Source organism: Polyodon spathula, chromosome 2 (assembly GCF_017654505.1).
Source record: "Polyodon spathula isolate WHYD16114869_AA chromosome 2, ASM1765450v1, whole genome shotgun sequence".
NCBI lineage: Eukaryota > Metazoa > Chordata > Actinopteri > Acipenseriformes > Polyodontidae > Polyodon > Polyodon spathula.
Genome location: NC_054535.1, coordinates 38966680 through 38989619, shown reverse-complemented (window position 1 = coordinate 38989619; position 22940 = coordinate 38966680). Strand labels below are relative to the sequence as shown.

Below are 22940 nucleotides of genomic sequence, written 5' to 3'. Positions count from 1 at the left end.
TTCAGAAATAACTGCAAATCACAATTGCGTATTTCTATTTTTTATAGACTTTATAAGTAAAGGTATTACTTAAAGATTAAAGTTTTCAGGTTTTGGCTGATTTCAGTGTAGGTAGATTAAGTATATTTATTTGTGGAGTGTATGATAAGATAGGATCAGAAATAAATCCTGATTTTAATGCTGTTTTAAATTCAAAATTTAACCCAACAACCCAGAAACTATGAAAAATGAAACGCAAACCTATGTGTATTGTTTACAAAATATTCATGTCAAGACTTTCACATTTAGAGTGAGGATAGAATGAATACACCTCAAGGGCATTTCATAAAACGAAACATATACTGGAAGTAGTTATTACTTCAGTGTCAGTCAAGAAAGGACATCACTAGTTTGTGCAGATGTTAAAAAATGTGTGCAATAAATAAATAAATATATATATGCATGTTTTTTTAAATCACCTTTACTGCACTTTAACATAATAAGATAAATGGCAAATAAGATGTTGTGAAAATGGCCTCTGGCACGCTTTATATATTAAACAAACTGAAAATAATTTGCATATGTTTATTGACTTCAGAGTAACAAGTTTCCCTCCATTGCTCAGTGTTAAATACCGTGTAATAAGCTATAATATTTTGAGAAATGTATTGCCATTCTGATTTAATTAACTAAAATTGTCTTGGAACATGAATGTTAACTTGAGATAACCTCAATAAATCTCTAATGTCAGGTTCCTCCAAAACTATCCTGTTTGTAGTGCGGGTTTTTATGCAGTTGTGGATAGTGTTTTGCTACATACTAGGGTTTTTTTTTTTTTTTTACATTTTTTACATAGTCCTTTAAAAAGAAAAAAAAAGAAAAGAAAATGCATTTGGTGGGTGCTGCATCAGTAGCCAGTACAGATCCTTGTCATGGATTCTCAGGCACAGACCATAGTAATATATATATATTAATGACAGCATGTTCACTTTTCTATTGCTTGTATGCAAGCAATGAAGCAAGATAGTCTTCACTCCAAGCTGTAAAATTGAAATTACTTGACAATTGCTGTTCACTTTCTTTGGGTTTACAAGTCCTGTTAATATTGAGCAGTATAGTTTAAAAAAAAAATAACATGTATAACACAGCTTACTGCAGAATGAAGCACAAACGACAATTGTCCCATAATAGGGCAGACATGAAAACAGTGTCCCCCTTGCCTCCTCGGGTTTCATCCACTGGAAAGACTTTCCTTGTACGCCTTATTTGCTCTTTAGTTACCACTTAAAAGAAACTAAAATACATGTTGAGTTTTTATTCAAACAAGAACAAAACAAAAAAAAAAACACAATAATCCCAATTTTGTTTTTGTGGAGAGACAACCCATTGCTTGTTACAAGACTTGTGAGATAGGAAGAAATGCAGTTGGACTTCAAAGAGCCTATTTGGAAGCACATGAAAAGGGAAATATTTAAATAGTATAAAACTATAAATAAATTACTCAGAACTACTCATTCTGTTTCTTGCTGGTTTTTGCAATTGTTTTATTCCTTCAGTTAGAACAGTTTTATATTTGTTTCACAATTATTATGCACATTGGAGTAAAGATTTGAAAGATTTGGGCCAATGTTCTGTATCCGTGTATACTAATAAGATATAAAGTGTAGTATGGACGTTGATTTGTCTATAATTGTAGGAGTTCTTTACAGTAAAGGCATTTTTTTATATGTCTTTGTACCTAGTCTATGGAGGGAGTGAACAGAGACGTGAATTTAGTAAGGCTGGTCTTTGTGTAAGGCAAGTCTGTCAGCTATCCAGCTTGGTTTCTAATAACACATAAGCCATTAACTTTCCACCCAAGACAACAGACAAGATACAAGATACAATGACTGTAGACTGAAAAATTCACACACACTTAATAAAGGATACATATTCAGTTTCTACATTTTGCTTCAATAAATATTAACCAGCTTGTTTTCAACTGTGCAAAGGAAGCTTTTAGACAGGGGTTTGTTTATTTTCCTGAGCTACACCTCATTTGGTTAACTATGCCAGGGCTGCCTAAACTTGCATTTGACCTGGAATCTTAAGGTTATCTTTTCAGGTACCTGCTTTTTTTATGGTGAGTCTGATAGATTGCAACCATTTATTTGGAGTCTGGTTTGAAGTACCTGAAGGTGGCACATTTCTGTGGGAAACTGGAGGAGAGAGATGGTCAGTCAGATTGCAGACGGCCACTTCGTCTCCCCGATTGACAGGCTCTGGGTGAACATGACCGTTTGCTCTCTGTAGTCTTGACCTCCAGGGAGATCCTGGTTGATAGCGAGCTTGGAGATTTATGAGGTTCTTTAAGTAATGACATCTCTAAGCCGGGTGTTCATGTTTATAGTTATTTTTACAGTGCAAAAGAAATAGGGGCAGAGTTCAGTTTTGGTAGTTTTGCCTGCTTTTGATAGTTTGCTTTTCTCCTTCACTCTGTAATTTAAGCACAGAGCTTTTTTTTTTTTAACGATGAGTGCTCTCAAATTATACATTTAATTAGAATTTTTCTTTGCTATTACATTTGTAACAGTAGTATCTTTTGTGTCCTTGGGTACCCACTTTACTCTAGCCATGTTCAGTGTATGAGGTGTCTATCTACAGAGCTATATACAAATTGAATTATGGGTATGAAACAATACAAATGAACCCTGAATCTGAAATGTTTTCAGAGATACAAAGAGCAGTGATGGCTCTGGCTCCAGCAGATGAGTAAATGACTGCTTAATTATTAATAGGACAAGAAAGTAGTAATTCATACAAAATTACTGTTTTCTTTTTTTCTTTTTCTTTTTTTCCTAGAGGTTCTATATATCCAGAAAAATTAAGATGAGCATGATGAATAGCACTGCATTGAAGGTTAAATTGAATGTTCATTAAAATTCCCCGCTATAAAATCGTGGGAACACCAGTTTATTAGCACTTCTCAAATTCCAAAAAGTATTATTTTTTCATGCTTATTTCTAAAATTATGTTTATTCATGAGTTATGAATGTACTTACTATTTAAAAACAACACAACACATGTCTGGTCTCAGTTCCAGAAGATTCTGTGATCTTTAGTGACATTGTAGCATGATTCATGATATCTTTTATAATGCGTAATATACATTCCTAAATTAATAATTAAAGTATTGCTTTGATAGTGCAGTGAATTTTGGAACAGGAATTAAATGTTACACAAATGTATCATGCCAGAAGTGCTTGCCAGTAAGAAGCTTTGTGAAACCCTCCCTTTACTTTGAGACATGAAGAGAGAGGAAGCATCCCATTCCAATATTGAAGTGCTGTTTCTCTGTAGTGCATTTTTCTGTTTTGTGTGCACTTGGATTTAATTTTCAGGTGCTAAATTTTGAATAGCAGCATGCTCACTTTGTAAGCTTTCCTGTGGGTAACCTGTACTATTGGTACTTCAGATTATTTACAACAGTCTTAAAAAGACGTCACGTGAGAGTTAAATGGTTAGATCCTGTATGTGTCTCTTAACTGTATTTTGGTTATAGTTCCCTTTTTTTGTTTTTGAAGGAACCCTCCACATCCATATATTTCTGTACTGGAAAACAGGCCTGACTGCTGGCCAGCCATTCTGCAGCAGATTGCAGCTGATATTCAGCAGTGCAGGGAAGAGTAAGTATCATGGTAGTGCAATCTGTAACCAGTTTTTAAAAGCTGTATCTTCAGGACATTTGGATTAGAGCTGTGAGGTGAGGTTCTCCCATCAAACAACACGTGTCTATATTGAGTGAATTTCATATTTTGCATACAATTTCGAAACTTTCAAACCCATACATGAACCAACTTGGTTATTAGTTATTACAGACACGTTGGGGTGTATTCACTTTCATTCTGATGGTCTTTACTGGCACGATAAATTGTACCAGTATTGCCAAAATGAATGTATCACCCCAAAATACAAGCACACAATGCACTGTAGGAATATGTGAGCATTAATTTAATATAGTTCTTTATACTTTCTCTAGGAGAGAGATAGCCTGTGTTTCTATGCTGGCGCCCTTTCTCAGGTACCTGTACTGCGAGACCTCACCCTTACCAGAACATGCTAAGCTGAGGCAGAGTCTCCTCAAAGCCCTGCTACCTTCATTTGAGACTATGGAGGAAAGAGAGGAGCCTTCTGCAGTCGACCAGCAAGTACTCCAACTGCTGTTTGATCTGGTCCCACATTTTCAGGTAAAAAATGGCATTGCATACGTTTTTGATCAATGAAGGCCTTTTTTCAGTATACCAGACTGTCGGTTTTAGAAGAGATGTTGAGATGTTATTATTATTTATTTAAGTGAATAACATAGTAAAACTGCCTTACTTTAAGTGATATTTTGAAAGTAAGAAGCACAACCTCATGATCTGGGAGGTAAAGGATTACATTAGTAGTAGTCAAAGCTAGCAAAACAACTTTATTACAAGCTCCAGAGCATATTTAAAAGAGAAGGATCCCATCCTTAAACGAGACACGGCTTAACACCAATTTAGAGATAGCTAAAAACAATTAGTATTTCATCAAAACTCCCTGTTCCCTATTTACTTAACAGGATTAACATTAGGGCCACCTTAACCTATTCAACTAGCAGCTTCAACGAACCAATGCAAAGGTACCGGTAACGTGCATATCGACACTAAACAGCACTATTGAAGTGTTTGATCAGTGGAATCATTTTCTGTGACAATGTAATTTAATGCACTTGGCTAATTTCATAGAACACCCTTATCTATATAGCTAATTATTGAGAACTATTTGATTGCCTGGCCAGGCAGCTGCCACCCAATTAAGTGCGGCAGACAGCACCCTTCTTGTGCTGCAGTGTGTAGCGAATGTTACAGTATATATGCAGTACCGTAGTTTGGTCTTTTTGGTCTGTACCTGGCATTGTTAATTTACAATGCCCTGACGTTAACAAAGCAACTACAATGTAATATAATGACTCTCAGATACGATATTTTTACATATCCAATGGTCCCCTGGAATGAACATTGGATATGACAGGTTCTACTGTATCTGTAAAATAAAGACTTGAAAGGGGAGTTTATGTATTTAGCGCTGACCCTCACTTCTTGACAGTGAAAGAAGGCGGCCTCATTGAGGACTCATAAAAGGTGTCTTGTTTAATTTTGGAAAGTAAAAGCTTTTTATAATTCACAATAATCACAAAAAATGTCTGAAGACCATCCTGTTTGTGAGCCATGACCGGACGTCTCTCTATCTGAATGATTTTGGTTTTGGGTGTTTGTTGACTTGGTTAGACAGATATGTTTCTTCTCCAGGTAAACAATGTGACGCAGGTCGTGGAGTCTGCCATGTTCCTTAAAGAACTCTCCTGGAGTTTTCTGGCGCACGCTGGGTTTTGGAGGAAGGAGCTGTGCCAGCTGTCGCTCCAGCTGCTATGTGCCTGCGAGCTTAGCCTAAGGATCACAGGGGAGTGCTCTGCTTTGATTGAACTCATTGAGCGAAATATAGACGCCCTTTCAGAGGTGAGTCATGGAACAAGTGCTAAAAAGTTGTTGTGTACCATTTTGCTCAACCCTTCGCATTATGAGGTTTGATCATAAATACGTTTATAAGTGAAAGGTGAAATTATAAGAAAGTAAGTCAAGTAGATTTTTTTTTTAACTTCAACTACAATGAATAAGATATACCTAAGTGCCCATTCTCCAATTTGAATGTCACCATCACTGAAGCCACAAACCAATTAAGCCTATTTTCACCTAGGCAGTGGATGTTGCTAAGCTTCTGAACGCTAGTGGCAAAAGTGTAACCTGAGTGGTCTCTGTCTGGTGATCTTTCTGGTACCTGACCAGTAGAGGTCAGTATGGAGCTTTGAGACCAACCCTGGACAATGTATCTTCTTTTGCACATGGGAGCACAAAGGCTAATGTAGGTCCGTAGCCAAGATCGGCAATGTGGCTCGAACAACATTTGAATCGGCAAGCTCCTGACCACATTATCTGGGCAATTTTTTTTTTATGTATAGAAATATGAAATACTAATATAAATGTAACATTCTAAGTATCACATTGTAAATAACTATTTATATTTGTGTTTAAACTAAAAGAGTATAACAAAAATAAACAAAAAATTATAAACTGTATATGAATGTGATTTTTGAAATAAGTTGTTATCCTTCTGAAAGGTAAGAAAATGCTTTTTAAGTCTTTTGTTACACTATAGTACAGTTTTCATGTCATTTAATTTGTCCACCTGAACTCTTAAAAACTAAAGCTATATTCAGCATTATTACTGCGTCCAAACAGAAGGTAATGGAAAAAGACGTATAGAATTAATGAAGCATAGAAGCCAGTTACTGGCAGTTTATTTACAGTCTGAAACTGAAAACAGGAGTTTGTGGGTCAAATGCTCTCGTTTGTAAATTGAGCATTACATCATCTTTTTGTTATTATGTTACATAGTGCTACAGGTACTTCTGTTTTACCCTTAGTAGAAAGCTTTTTTTTTTACCCCCATGAAATACACAAGTTTGCTTTCAGCTCTAAAGGAATACAGGGGCCTCTGAGTGATTCATCCAGTTAAAGCCCTGCCTCTGGGAGTGCTGGATCAGTCACACAGCTTGTGTGGCGCCAGTTCGCGTCAGGGCTGTGCAGAACTTTGCTGGGGACTCCCGGGAGGGGGTGTGGGGGACACCATAGGGGACTTCTCATTGTGCGTCAGGGAACCCTACTAGCCAGATACAGAGCACATTGAGAGTGGATAAAAAACAGGGCTGATCTCTGTTCTCCGGGATCAGTAGCATTTTTGGATTGCTTGGCGTAAAAGCGATTCTGGCTTTAAGCTTGTGAGATCGGAGGATGCCCTCAGAACGTCTGTGCTGTGTGGGGACTTGCTGCATTGAGGAGAAAAAACATAATTGGACATTCCAAATTGGGGGAAAAAAAAAAAATTGGTCATTCTAAATTTAAAAACAAAGGAATACAATACCCTCCTTTCACATCTGGAGGCAACTGATCTGAAGAGTTAAAACTGTTTATCAGATCCTTTTATTATATACAAATACTAAGTTTCAAGATCTCCATATTATCTTTATTCAGGTGTAAGGGTAAAAAACAAAAAGAACAAAAACAGATGTTATTGTTTATCTTTGTATATACATCTGGAGGCCTGAGTTTGAATCTTACTCCCTTAGAGATAAGCATGTGGGTCTGGGTGGGGAAACATCACATTTGCCACTGCTTGTGCAAAGGCTGCTTTCTGGGAACAAAGATAAGACTTCAATCTCAAAGCAAAGTCAATCCCTACTTTAATTACAGAGTTATACGGAAATAAAAGTTTTTTCGTGAGTTTGAACTCCAACACATGAGGTGATTAGGAAACAGTAGCACCATCATATACAGTATAGTCTGTACATTTCAAATTAAAGTTAAAATACAAGCAAAGAATCAAAAGATCATCCTCAAGATAAAAGGGCGGCCAGTGAAAATATTGCTATTGTAATACATCCATATTTCATTCTGTTGTATTTTTTTTAGGACTTCGCGTCATCACAGGTCATAGTTGGACTGAGTTTACTCTTGCTGCAGGCTCCAGCAAACCAACAAACTCCTATTCTCAAACTCGGTGAGACAGAGCCACTTAACTTTCTTTAGACATAAAGCTAAATTCCAAAATTCCTGCATGAAAATGATGGATAACCATAGAAATATTTCACTTTTATAAAAGTCTTCTTTTCTTTTCCTAAAATCTGTGAAATGTTGTAAACAGATTCTTTTTTTTCCTTCAGCTTTAAAGATCATTGCCCCTTCAGAGACACAGCAGTTACCTGCAGCTGCTCCCATTCTGGTGATGCCGTTACTGCAGATCATATCGAGTGCAGCTGTCATGGAGGTTTTGTCAGACAGTCAGATTAGCACCTCCAATCAGCATCTGGCACTCGCTCTCCTGCATACCGTTCAAGGACAAGATGAAGGAAGAAAAGAGGTACCGAATCCTAGACTCCTTGAGTCAAGTAAAAAAAAAAAAACACGGTTCACATTTAAGCTGCTCATTCTTCATTTCCATGTTCAAACATTGGGATCAAAGGGAACAGATTGCTTTCATACAAATAAAAGTAAAAACTAGGCAAGCAAGTTGGATTACAGATTAGACATGCTAATTTAACGTGTTAGCACCTGAGGGTTTGCCAAGATGGGATGGCTCGATATTACTGTGACGATGCCTGTATCACCTGAAGCTCTCAATTTTAATGGTATGGTAAAAAAAAAAAAAAAAAAATGTATTTATTCAGGAAAGCTGGGCAATAACAGTGACGTAAGACAAAGTAAGTTATTTTGAGATGAGGTGTGTTCTAATTTTACAGTATTGGTTTGGATTTGTAGTAGCCTCAAAAGAAATGTTGATGCACTTTTGGGCCTGCCACTGGTTGTTATAGATACCCCGATCTTGTATACAAAATTCACTGAAACAAGCCTGACTAATTAAGCTTCCAGCATGATCCTGACTATTTAGGGAAAGGTTATGTACATGAATATTTGACCTGATCTATAGGTCCTTGAGAAGATTACGGCAGAATTTACCTGCAGTTCAGTCCTATCGCTCACACTATCCATATAGATACTCCAATCGACTGATCTACAGAATAATTAAGTAATTAACATCTTAACTGCTGGCTATTTAAAAAAAAAAAAAAAAACTAACAATGGTCAGTTATGGCCATTATGCCCCTGATGTGTAACACAGGCTTCTTCTTCTTAATTCCTAACCTATACCTTGTTATGTTTGTGTCATTAGCAACTGTTTTTCAGAAAAGTATAAACACACACAATTACGTTGCCAAACCAGATATAAACAACCAAGACTTTTAACTTAGGAACTTGTCAGTAGTCTTAAATTGTTTCTTATTCATTTTAGAATTGTAATGGTGTTATTTTTTTTTCCTTTTAGATAAAAATTGCACTAATGGTGATTTTGCAGTAAATAGCTTTGAGAATCTAGCCCGTTATGTAACATGTGTAGAAATAAGTAAACACCTCTCAATCGTTACAGGAAGGTAAATCATAATAAAAAAATGATGCCTGTTAAATGCCAATAGCCATCTGTTTAGTAAACTGCTGATTGGTAGTTTGTAGTAAAGTGATGAACAATTCACTAAATGGTGAACATTAAGTAATGGGGTGATTGTTTAAGTATTGATTATTACTTTTCAGATGTTGAATCTGAGCAGACAAAGCATGAAAAACTACAGGCCCTATTTATCGCCTCTAGGTTGTCTTAGTTAAAGTTTAGGTGATATACATGTGTTTTTTCCAAATGCGTTTGAATTTAACAGAATTGTTTAAACTTCCACGTCAGATTGCATCCCTCTTACACATGTGACCTTTTTCTCCCTTTAGGACCCTCTACAGCTTTCATTCCCAATAAGTAGCTGGTACAGCAACACATTCATTACCTGGAACATACTGGATAGACTGAGCCAAGACCGAACCGCAGCTTGTGACTGGCTACAGTCTGTCCAGTCAACACTGCCTTATAACGAAAGAGTCCCTGAACATGTCACGCTGCTCGTTGCCTTCTTCATTGCTAGAAAACACGGAGAATGTTTTGAAATTGCTTTGAAAACAGCTGCTGAATTGGCCAGAGCGGACCCGTCCCAGGTATGTGACTGTTTTTTAGCAACTTATTTGGATTATTATTATTATTATTTAGCAGACTCCTTTATCCAAGGTGACTAGGTGTGTCACAAACTAAGATGTAGCTTTACATTAAACTAATGTGATCCATCTGCATTTCTTTCCAAAACATCTCACTTGAAAGAAAGAGCACAAGGAGGTTAAGTGACTTGCTCAGGGTCGCACAGTGAATGAGTGAGCCGGGATTTGAACACTGGACCACACAGCCTCCTTACCATCATTTACAGCTGTTATTGGTATGAAATCAGAGCACCCTGAAGGGGTTCTTTCTCCTTCGATTGGGTAGGTGAAGCACTATTGAGATTGCTGCCCAGGTGACAGTGAATTTAAAATAATCCTCAAAGATGTCAGAGCCTACATTTTATGTCTTCTGTGAAGCACAGCAGCAGTAGTAGTGAAACGCCTACACAAACTATGCTAAGATGTTTTGTGATTTATTTAGATAAGCCCCAGGTCAGGTATAATATTTAATCTGGCTGGATGTGGATAATATATATTATTATTATTATTATTATTATTATTATTATTATTATTATTATTATTATTATTATTATTATAATTAATTATCATCAACATCATCATCAGCTAAACCAAGTTAGCCCTTAATACAAGTGTGAAAAAATTAACATTAAAAAATGGAACCATTAACATTAAAAATTAACATTAAAAATTAAAAAAAAAAAAAAAATATATATATATATATATATATATATATATATATATATATGTGTGTGTGTGTGTATATATATATATATATATATATATATATATATATATATATATATATACACACACACACACACACACACACACATATATATATATATATATATATATATATATATATATATATATATATATATAATATGATAAGTCTTTTTTTATATGGAGGCTATAGATAAGAAGTAATTGTATGGTGCGGGATTTAAGCCAGACCCCTTTCTTCTTTCTGAAAACGCCACCTTTCTCTGTTAGGAAAGAGTGCCTCCATGATGAGAAAAAAAAAAAACTTCTGCTGAAAGGCAGCTTATTATTTTTTTTTTTTTTTAATAAGTCTCAGCTCATAACACCTACTTTCAGTCTGTGCTACTACGCATGTGATTTAAGTGCACCTTATGGTTTAGTAAATACCATGCGCATATCATTCTCCTCTTTAGTGCTATCTTTCCACATCATTTGAATACATTTGGCATATTCAGCAGATGCTAATTGACCCAACACCTTATGTGTTAACATGCGCCTTGTGCTTTAAAGAGTAAGTTGCGGGGTTCCGAAAATTATAGCATTACCCGTCCCCACTTGTTGCTACAACTGTTTAAATAATAAAAAGATTTAGAAGTGAGTAGTTTTTCGAGATTTACAATTCTACTGTAAATACAGTATAATCGTAAATCTTGAAAAACTACTCACTTCTAAATCTTTTGCAGTCATTTTTGTATTACTTTAGTATAAATACATGTTAATTTGGATTCATATGTTGTTTTTTTTCTGACTTTATGTGAACGAAAAGACACACATTTGCCCGTTTTCCCATTGGAAATAGTGATATTTTGAAATATCACTGTCCTGGTCACAAAAGCAAAGTTTGAGGGGAATAATAGCCATTTTCTATAATTTTGAGGCAAAAACAATTAGGAAATAACACTTACTACCCAGGAACAAAAATTGTTACATAGTGTTATTTATGTAGTTATTAATTTGCTATTTATTATTATTGTTGCTGTTGTTGTTGTTGTTGTTGTTGTTATTATATAAATATATTTTGTTTATGTTCAGACTGACAAAAGCCGTCTGACATGATTATTTAAGATGATGGCGAAAAGCTGTGCATTTGTGTTTTGTTTATTTATTTAAAAACCTTGTGCAGAAGGTGACCATCTCCCGAGTTAATTCATTGATTAATTGTTGCTAATTGGGAGATGGTCACCTGTATAAAAACCTGCAGCTTTCTGCGCTCCATGAGAGAGTGTCAGAGGTGAGACGTGAGTTTAAATTAATAGAGAAACAATTGCTATATCTAAAATATACTTGTTTAGAATTGTTAGTGTTTGTTTTATTTTGGCCAGAGTGCCATTTGCTTTGCTTTGTGTTGTGTGTTCTTTTGTTTTATCTGTTTATTTTGTTAGTTTTTAAATACGAGCGCAGCAGCGTCGTTTTGCCCATACAACTATTGTTATTATTTCATTTCCTGGTCTGTTGGCACCATCCATAGGCACTACTCAAAGCAAAGGGCACTCTGGCCAAAGTAAAAGAAACACTAATGAGATACACTAAAGCTGGTGCCTGCTAGTGCTCAGAGCTGCATGGTCTTCCAATGCTGTAGCTTTGAGGTAGCAGAGTGAAAAGTAGTGGACTGCTGACCCCACACGGTGGGGAGAAAATAGGGTAAAAAAAAACAATTGCCGATTCCAAATTAAAAAAACAAAACAAAAAAAATATATTTGAAAGCACGTTTTAAACAGTCGCAATTAGCAAACCATTAAAAGGCAGTATGATAAACACTATACTCTAACCATGGCCGCTGTGATTGCAACAAGAAGGAGACATTGTAGGATGAGAAGAGAAAGTGTATTTCGTACCCGCATTACCCTCTTCAATTTAAATGAAGACCAAATTAAGTACAGGTACAGGCTCGGCAGCCACATAATTCTTGAGCTGCTGTCTGATTTAAAATGTGACCTGGAACCTGTCATCCAGTGGTCAAACTATCGTCCACCCTGCATTATCTTGCCTCTGGGTCCTTTCAAGGGACTGTGGCAGCTGTTGCTAGCATTTCACAGTCTGTTTTTTCTCGTGCCTTGCCAGTTGTGCTCAATGCATTTTTGAGGCGAACAGCCAAGTACCTATTTTTCCCTTAAAGCAGGTTGTGCTTACAGGCCTTGAAAACACATTTCTATGACATTTCTGGCTTCCCCAATGTGTTGGGAACAGTAGACTGCACACATGTGCTGCTAACCCCTCCAGCTCATCCTGAGCATCTGTATAGGAATAGGAAACACACCTGTTCTATTAATGTGCAGGTGGTTTGTAATTGTGCACAATTTAGCACTGCAGTACTGACTAACTTAAATGAAAACTGACTATACATTTGACTTTAGACTGCTCATAATAATACAAATTAGTGGTATAATGCATTATTTCTTGCTGATACCTTGAAATTCATATTAACGAGAATATGAATTTCATAACTTGTCTATGCGGCACCATGATCTATTTTGTATTAATTGTCTAGGCTAGTAAGCAGGCCAAAATGATGATGATGATGATACAAAAAAAAAAAAAAAACACCAAAATCCTTTTTGTTTCAATTTAAACAAGTATTTATTCACATTGTATACCAATGTGTACAATGCAGCAGCATGATTTATTTTGTATACTGTATAGGCCTACTGTACAGATTTCTTTTTTTACATAATGTAGCCTACCCAAAACACATTAGTGTTATTTTAATGCAGTGATTTATACATTTAAAATAAATTGAGCGCTGCTATAAATGTATGCATGTGCGATTTTATTGTATTTTTTAAACCTGACACCTCACAACCACAACCTTATGTCGGACAAACATGTCGGGTTTAAGGAGTGGCTACTGTATGAGTATGAACAGCTTTTTTGTTTTTTTTTTTTGGGGGGGGGGGGGGTGAAGGAGGGGGCCCCACTATAGAATCTGATGGGTTTAAACTGCCTTTCATTATTTATTATAAACAATGTCGCATCACTGTTTCAATGCTGGAGATCTCGCTAAGAGGACGCAACAGATAATTTAATTGAGTATATTGCAGCTCTCTTCATTAACATATTTTTTCTTATTACCTATGACAAACTGTTTACTTTGCATATTGTGGCAACGAAAATGCAAATTGCAGTTTTCTTAGTACATCTGTCCCTCTGTGTGGAAGTGTGACAAAGTGCCCGCCCCTGTGTATATTATCTGTTGTTGCGTGTGGTTTGTTAAATGTTGGTGTATAGTCACTGGTACACGGGATATAAACGGGTCTGTAACCCGTGTTTAAAATGTATATTTGTATTTAGGCACTGGATTGTACATCACTTCACGTACATTTAAAGTAGTTAATATGTGAGCACGAGGTTGCACGTAATTAATTCACGTGCATGGGATTCAAGTGAATTCATTAATTAGTAATTGAATCCCAGCACAACAGTATATATAGATGCATGTTTTCACATACTCGCGGTTGGGTGTTTGGTGAGTGGAGAACGGGAGAGAGGAGGATAAACTATTTACAACAATTGCTATTGCGTGCTGGTGGGACCAGCAGGATACTTGTTTATTTAGAAACACACCGTGTTTGTCAGTGTGTCTGTCCGTGCACCGTTTTGTTAAGTGTTAGTCCGTTTTTGTTTGTCTCTTTTATTTTGGCGTAGAGTGACGTGTTTCTGTTTTCGTGTTTAAACCTTTTATTTACAATAAACCGGCACAAGCAAGCGCCATCATCATTTCACATTCATCTGTTCTGTCTTTGTGTATTTCATTCCTTCCTGGTTCTGACGCCGCCCACTTCGGCCTGTGACAGGAAGACAATTGCCATTGATTAGTTCTGAATTCTAAAGTTGAGGGAAAGGCAGCTTTTCCTTGTTTTGAAATCAACACATTAATAAATGGGTGTGTTCTGATTTATTTAATACCTGCCGACAAATACTTCTTAATGGTAATTACTCTGAAACTACGATTATCAGCACACCCCCTTATTACTGTATTAGCAATTCATACAAGGATGTACCTTACAAGTCCCTGTTGAATACTTGAATGCTCAGAGAGCATTCTCCGCTTAACAAAAACACTTCCTAAACCTATATTTTTGGAGACTACTTTTCTTCTGATTCTGCAGTTGTAACAGTAGAAGTAATTGTTTGGTTTCTATAATAAAAGTGTAAAGTGTGTGCTTAGGGCATAACTGATAACATGGTATGTAGTATACAGTTGATAACTGCATCATTAATATATTTGAGCTTGAGGCATTTTATGGTGTAATATTTCCTTTCATAAAAGCTGCCAGCCACCTAACCCTGTTCCATTGAAATAATGAAAGCAGCATTTACTTAAAAAAAAAATAGGTGCACAAAGGCTGATGAGACTCTAGACCCAGCTTGGTTACTTCGTTTTATTTTATGGGTGATTAGTGATGCAGATGTTGTGGTTGCTAAGCAACATGCAAGGTGCATCAAGTGAGGCAGATAAGCATTTTATGTAAATAATCCATTATCAAGGTAATGTTGCTATAAAATGTGCATCAGACCCTAAGAATTTTTTACATTTCTTAGTAAACTGGTTAATCTGAGTACAGGTTTCTAGGGGAACAAAATCAAAGAATAAAATAATAGAAAATATGGACAATGATGATACTAGTTGATGTAGGGTGCAATGTGTGGCATTTAATGTTGGCACTTTATCATGTAAGTTTTCCTAATGTTTACTTTCTTAACTGTTTATCCTAATATATTGTGTTCTATATGATTGTCTGCTAAAAATGTGCACTGAAGCTCAAGGTTATCCATTATTTATTGAAGAACAACAGGTTGCTCTCCAAAAAGCTTAGACTGCCAATGGAACCTAGGTGTGTGGAGGTTTTGTAATGTGGAGATGTTGGTATTGGTACAAAGACACTAACGTCTAGTTTTGTTTCCAATGTTTGTTTTTCTCCATGTGACAGGTTCCCAGTCTTGTTCCTGTTCTTATGTTCAAGTTGGGAAAGCTTTCAGACCCAGTCTTATCTCATGCTGTATTGTACACACTACCTGCTTTGGGAACACACAAGGTATGTGCTTTTCACAAGCTTCAGACCACCCAGCTGATAATTTTCCAACTCTGCTTACTCTTGTAAGCTTCAATCAAGGCATGCAGTAAAGCTTTAGATCAGTATGGCTACCTTTTCCACATCAGTGACAATGCAGTGATTCATTGCAGAAAAGTATGGATTTAATAAATCACTGCCGTGTTTCAGTTTTGCGTTTCCCAGATACTGCGCGCCTTACAGGTGCTGGGGAGCACACCCAAACTGAGAGCTGTGGTGCTGCGTCTCATGACCTCACTGTGGGAGATGCAGGTGAGCTGGTCTTTATTTCATAAACTAAATGACAGTGATGAAGGCGTACAATCTATATCATTATGACACTGATCTGTAGATCCACTATTGTGTGCTGATTAAAAAATTGTCATCATTACATTACATTTGTATCCTACAGTTTTAATAGCAAGCCTGGAGTGCAGTATTGTAAGCTCTGCTTACATTGCAGAGTTCTCTTGTCACTGCTCTGTAACTGCAAATATTTTTCAACCCTCCTCTACCAGGAGCATCGTCAGTTGGCTCAGATTTATAGTTGGACTCTCCTCCCTTCTGGTCTCATGCTCTGTTTCCATCTTTCACTGGGACTGTTGAAATCTCTTTGAAATCCATCCTGTTGACTTCCTTCTGCTGCAGACCCAGATCAAACCGGTTTTAATTAGGACTTTAACTGTCAGCCCCAGTTAGTACTGTGTGAGTTTCTCATGGGTCATTGCACCCCAAATCATCAAGTCCAGATAAGTCTGCTAGGGTCAGTAACTCAGAAATGACCTTTGCTTGTCAATTTTTACATCGTACTGTAATTCTCAAAAGCACAATTTCCTAGCTGAATTATTTTCAGATATAGTACATGGTGTTTGTGTAACTGTCTAAAGCACATCCATCTCTTGCACTACAATAGATATGGAGGCTTGGTGGTCCAGTGGTTTAAGAAAGGGGCTTCTTACCAGAAGGTTCCAAATTCAATCCCAGGTCAGCCACTGACTCGCTGTGTGTGACCCTGAGCAAATCACTTAACCTCCTTGTGCTCCATTCTTCAGATGACATGTAAAACCGAGGTCCTGTTGTAAGTGACTGTAGCAGCAGCAGTTGTGATGCGTAGTTCACCCCACAAGTCTCTGTAAGTCGCTTTGGATAAAAGCACCTGCTAAATATGTGCACACTGTAAGGCTGTATTATAATGTACATAACTTGCATAAACAATCCCTGTACACCATCTGATTTGTCTTACCTGCAACCAGAACATATTCTAAAATCACATGTAGTTCAGACCCATTGCTAATTAAGTTTCTTCAGAGTTCACTTCTTAGTCATTATACAGTAAACTTTTGAAAGGCTGAATTTCACTGTATGCAGATTTGCACAGGTTCAGTGAAAACTCTACATTCCTGAAAATACTGCATACAAGGAAACTGAGATTCTGTGGATTTCAAGCTCTAATTGTGTTGTAACATTATGAGATAGTGACCCTGGAACCATCTTCTGGTTTGTAGAGGAATGAACCCAACTTGCTTTGAAGGAGAAAGATACCTAATGAGATCAAGTTTGCCAGACTGTTTTGTTGGTGCTGATGGAAATGCACCATTATTGAATCGGACACAAGTTAGTTTGTGCTATTTTGACTCACGGTTTTTATAGGCCTCCAAATAAGAGTGTTTTTAGTGCTTAAAGTGTATTTAACCCAGGTCCCCAAGTTAAAAGCTTATGACCTAATGAGTGAGTGAACACAGTTTTCCAGCCATTCCCCATGAAACTGCAGTCCTGTTTATTATTTGTCGCATTGCATAGAGCATCAGTCCTTTTTTAGACTTCAAATAGAACACTACTGAAATTGTTCTAAATTGGTATCACATAGTTTTTGTACAGCGACATGCTCCCTTAACATTGTGGTTTGGATCATCTTGCTACTACTTTATAAAGTAACAAAAAAATAAAAAAGTATATATGTGTGTATGTGTGTGTGTGTGTGTGTCTGTGTGTGTGTATATATATATACACACCACACACACACACACACACACACACACACACACACACACACACACACACACACACATACAGTATTGTGCAGAAGTTTTAGGCAGGTGTGAAAAAATGCTGTAAAGTAAGAATGCTTTCAAAAATAGACATGTTAATAGTTTATATTTATCAATTAACAAAATGCAAAGTGAGTGAACAGAAGAAAAAGCTACATCAAATCAATATTTGGTGTGACCACCCTTTGCCTTCAAAACAGCATCAATTCTTCTAGGTACACTTGCACACAGTTTTTGAAGGAACTCAGCAGGTAGGTTGGCCCAAACATCTTGGAGAACTAACCATAGTTCTTCTGTGAATTTAGGCAGCCTCAGTTGCTTCTCTCTCTTCATGTAATCCCAGACAGACTCAATGATGTTGAGATCAGGGCTCTGTGGGGGCCATACCATCACTTCCAGGACTCCTTGTTCTTCTTTACGCTGAAGATAGTTCTTATTGACTTTCACTGTATGTTTGGGGTCGTTGTCATGCTGCAGAATAAATTTGGGGCCAATCAGATGCCTCCCTGATGGTATTGCATGATGGATAAGTATCTGCCTGTACTTCTCAGCATTGAGGAGACCATTAATTCTAACCAAATCCCCAACTCCATTTGTAGAAATGCAGCCCAAAACTTGTAAGGAATCTCCACCATGCTTCAGTGTTGCCTGCAGACACTCATTCGTGTACTGCTCTCCAGCCCTTCGGCAAACAAACTGCCTTCTGCTACAGCCAAATATTTCAAATTTTGACTCATCAGTCCAGAGCACCTGCTGCCATTTTTCTGCTCCCCAGTTCCTGTGTTTTTGTGCATAGTTGAGTCACTTGGCCTTGTTTCCACGTCGGAGGTATGGCTTTTTGGCCGCAAGTCTTCCATGAAGGCCACTTCTGACAGTAGATGGATGTACCAGGGTCCCACTGTTTTCTGCCAATTCTGAGCTGATGGCATTGCTGGACATCTTCCGATTGCGAAGGGAAGTAAGCATGATGTGTCTTTCATCTGCTGCAGTAAGTTTCCTTGGCCGACCACTGTGTCTACGGTCCTCAACATTGCCCGTTTCTTTGTGCTTCTTCAAAAGAGCTTGGACAGCACACCTGGAAACCCCTGTCTGCCTTGAAATTTCTGCCTGGGAGAGACCTTGCTGATGCAGTATAACTACCTTGTGTCTTGTTGCTGTGCTCAGTCTTGCCATGGTGTATGACTTTTGACAGTAAACTGTCTTCAGCAGCCTCACCTTATCAGCTGAGTTTGGCTGTTCCTCACCCAGTTTTATTCCTCCTCCACAACTGTTTCTGTTTCAGTTAATGATTGTGTTTCAACCAACATATTGAATTGATGATCATTAGCGCCTGCTTGGTATAATTGTTTAATCATACACCTGACTATATGCCTACAAAATCCCTGACTTTGTGCAAGTGTACCTAGAAGAATTGATGCTGTTTTGAAGGCATAGGGTGGTCACACCAAAAATAGATTTGATTTAGATTTTTCTTCTGTTCACTCACTTTGCATTTAGTTAATTGATAAATATAATCTATTAACATATCTATTTTTGAAAGCATTCTTACTTTACAACATTTTTTCACAACTGCCTAAAACTTTTGCACAGTACTGTATAATTAATTTATTATTATTATTATTTTTTTTTTTTTTTGCACACCTTGTGCATTATGTAAAGCCATCTTGTTCTGTTTTGAATGCTCTGTTCTGTTTTAGATGTGCTGGCATCTAAATCAAAACCAATGGGGACTGGTTATTCTGTGTTCCCTCTGCAAAATCATCTCCTTGTACCCTCTTTCAGGACCGTGTGTATCCAGAGCTGCAGAAGTTCATCGGTATGCTTGACAAGCCATCCATGTCACTGGGAAAGGAGGACCAGTGGGAGCAGATTTTAGCCAAAGCTGCCTCTATTCGGGATATCTGTAAGCAAAGGTAAGTCTAAGTCAATTACCTTCAATCTGTAATAATCATCCATGAAACAGTAAGCTCCTTCCTATACAGTTTGGGGGTTAAGTGCACTTTAAATCCATGACATTTACTGAAAATCAAGGTTATAACAGTTATACAATTTGGATCCATGTCCTGAATGGAGCATATGTGAAAAGGGCTTTTTTTTTTTTTTTTTTTTTTTTTTTTTTTTTAAATAATCCTTGCTCTGTAATGCTTTGAGCTCAGTATTATATTGCTGATACCTGTTTTCACACAAATAATGCTTTTTATAGTGTACACAAATGTAATCTAAATATAAAATGTTTTGCTATTTTCTTTTTCTTTTACTGTCATGATTCTAGGCCTTACCAACATGGTGGCGACATGCTGGCTGCAATTTCCCAGGTACTAAATCAATGCACTAAGCCTGACCAGGCCACCCCTTCAGCTCTCGTTCTTCAAGGGCTGCATGAGCTCTGTCGAGCAGAGGTATGATTCATCTTTCTAAAACTTTAACTTTAATCTGACAGTTAAGTAGTGCTGGAAGAAATATGCACTTATTAAAATGTATTCTGTGTCAAAAATCACCATGTTCATATTTGTTCATGTAACAGAATTTATAATGGATTATCAAAAGGAAGCCATTGTATCAATGATGTCTGAAATAAATAACACATTTTCCTTTTTTTAGTTGGTAATTTAATAGGGTACTTGGTTTATTTTACTGGAATATGGTACTAACTATACTTTGTTTTCCAGCTAATTCAAAATGTACATTATAGCAGTATAGCTTTGTAATCTCCTGAATCACTATGGCACAGAAAATAGGAATTGTATGACCATGCCTACGCAGTTAATTCATGGTGTTAATTCATTGAGATGGAGTTAATCACTGTAGTGCAGTCCTGAATAATATAAACAAAATTGGCTTATCTTTGTTTTTTACACCATTACTATGCATTTAATGTATTTCAAGCTCTGATAATGCCATTATAGATATTCGTACTGTATTTTGTTCCAGGTTGTTGACATTCGCTCGACGTGGAACGCCTTATCTCCCAAGCTGAGCTGTGATTCTCGCCCACTTGTAGTTAAAGCGCTGACAGAACTGTTTTCCTTGATTCCTGTGCTAGCTGTGAAGACTGAGGAGTATGAGGTATAAAGATGAATCTCTGATTCTCTTTTTCTCTGTTTAACTGAGAATAATTTTTTTAGGCCAGGTTATCAATTTTTAAAAAATAATTTCCATGATAGTTAGAGCTTGTCTTGAAATTTTTGGTGGGGGGGTGGGGGGGTGGGTAGATGTAAGTATAGGCGCAGTGCAAATAGTTGTGAATGCAAATTACTCAGCACACACAAATAATGATCCACAGTTATGATAATGGGGATCTCAATGACCGCATCTGTCTATATAGCAGCTGCACTTGCAGAGTTGGAAGTACTGGGAGCAGTAGTCTATCTATGATATTTGTTTAGCACGAAAATACAAACCAAAAACAAATATGTCTGAGGAATGGCAGCTAAGTAGTGCAGAGTACACAGCACTTTCACATGTGCATAGCGCTCCCTAGATTGACGCTGGGGTCTAACTCGTCCCTCAATTCAGCTATTGCACCCCGAAAATCACTTTGCGCATATCCTTCCATCTACCCCTTAATGTGAAGGCTGTATTTAATTTTTGAAATTTGTTACTGGTCTGATTGGTTGCTTGGGTTGATGGGAGAGTTCTATAATCATTTGACTCGTAGAGTTCAGGGAGATAGACTTCCCAAGTATGGCGTAATGGCAGCACATTGGTGACATTTTTCTATGAAGAAAATTAAGGTTCATATCTAACATGTTTTTTTTTTTTTACTCCCTAGAAATTTAAAGTCCAGGTTGTCAGCATCCTCTGGAGCTATGCTCAGAGTAAGGTTAGTATTTGCAGAGCAAGACCAGTTTTGCTTTAGCATACATGTTTCAGTGCTGTATACCTTCTAGGACCAGTTCCGTTTTCACCGTACTCTAATAATTTGTGTTTTGAAATTCATGTTTAACATATGTGTATTGTACAGGATTAATGAATGTTGCCAGCAGTCAGTCAGGACAACACTCAGGAAACAAGATCTCTAGGGTCTATTGTAAACTGAAATAAATAAATAAATAAATAAAATATTACAGTTATTACTAGGTCCAAGACAATACCATGGGGTATTTCACAGAAATTGACTAACCTATAATTCCACCCTCTAGCCTCCAGATGTCTGTATAACTATATATCTCTCTAAATAAACTGATCCAAATACTATTTTAAGTTAGCACAATAACTACTGTCTAATTGTCAAACATGTCCTAAAAGTGAGTACATAAAAATTAACACGATTAAAAAGATAAAACCAATATCTTGCAGAAAAAAATTATAACATAAAAAACTGTCTGTGACAAATTACATACATCATTGTGTTATGTTTTGTACGATGATGGCAATTACATATTTTGCACAATATGCAATTTGTGATTGCATCACTTCAGAGACTCTTCAATACAGGCATAAAATTGTGACGCTTAACATTCTGAAAAGCTAAACCACCCTTGAGAGCTTACCAGCGGGCTTTTATTACACCAGTGTTTCATAAAGCATTGTAACATGTTTAAATTAATTTGTGAACTTGCTAGTTGCTTTTGGATGAATACAAAGCTTATATCAGCCAAAGAAAAAAAGGGTTTCAGACATTTTGAAAATGCATTATTAAGAGCATATGAAATGTGTAACCAAAAACAAGCTATGTAGGCTCCCTGAACTTTATTTAACACAGTGGGGTCTGAATATCTCACAATATTGAGTTTTTTTTTTTTTTTTTTTTTTTTTTTTTTTTTTTTTTATGGGAAAGGAAGTTACAACAGGAAGAGAGGTGTTTAATGGGTTCCCAAATCTGATGGAAATTGTACTAAGATCAACAGCACATCCCAAAGGGACTTTCATTGATTGAAAGACATTGGATAAGAGTTAATCATATTTCAAATAATAGCATGAAGTACTGATCACTGTCACCAACAGTGTCAATGCAGATGGAAAGCCAGAAGTTTTTTTAATTTTTTTTTTTAACCACACTATGTACTATTGTGTGTGTGTGTGTGTGGGGGGGGGGGGTGGAATTCTATTTAAAGGTTCAATAAGGACTGTAAATCTGAATTTGAAAATGCTTCAAAAGAAATCGGCAGCTTTTTGGAGGAATGCAGAACCGACAGAAGCCTGCATCAACAAACTGAATATAATGCAGCAGGAGCTGACTGTGGCAAATGTTTAAATAAATAAAAAACATATATTGGTGAATTTGATTACTTTTTTTTTTTTTATAATACTCAGAAAGATCGCCTGTAGTCTGTACAAAATTATTTTCTTAAATATGTTTATTTGAATTCTCTGAAAAGATTTAAAAGTGCTTGCTTCAAAAAATCAATCTATACATTTATCAATGCTTGTAAGGATAAAGCATTACATGTAAGTCAATCATGACATAGATATTATTAATAATCTGGGAT

The 22940-nt window shown here is 36.7% G+C and overlaps 1 protein-coding gene across 1 annotated transcript in view; it reads left to right on the top strand.

Annotated features, from left to right (window-relative positions):
• Positions 1 to 22940, top strand: part of focad (focadhesin) — a 95791-nt gene that overhangs the window by 12074 nt on the left and 60777 nt on the right. The window contains exons 6-17 of the mRNA XM_041221620.1: positions 3543 to 3644; positions 3998 to 4205; positions 5295 to 5501; positions 7512 to 7599; positions 7763 to 7959; positions 9372 to 9632; positions 15341 to 15445; positions 15632 to 15733; positions 19291 to 19421; positions 19781 to 19907; positions 20440 to 20574; positions 21281 to 21331. Coding sequence (XP_041077554.1) covers positions 3543 to 3644; positions 3998 to 4205; positions 5295 to 5501; positions 7512 to 7599; positions 7763 to 7959; positions 9372 to 9632; positions 15341 to 15445; positions 15632 to 15733; positions 19291 to 19421; positions 19781 to 19907; positions 20440 to 20574; positions 21281 to 21331 — 1714 coding nt within the window. The remainder of the gene's footprint in view (positions 1 to 3542; positions 3645 to 3997; positions 4206 to 5294; positions 5502 to 7511; positions 7600 to 7762; positions 7960 to 9371; positions 9633 to 15340; positions 15446 to 15631; positions 15734 to 19290; positions 19422 to 19780; positions 19908 to 20439; positions 20575 to 21280; positions 21332 to 22940) is intronic.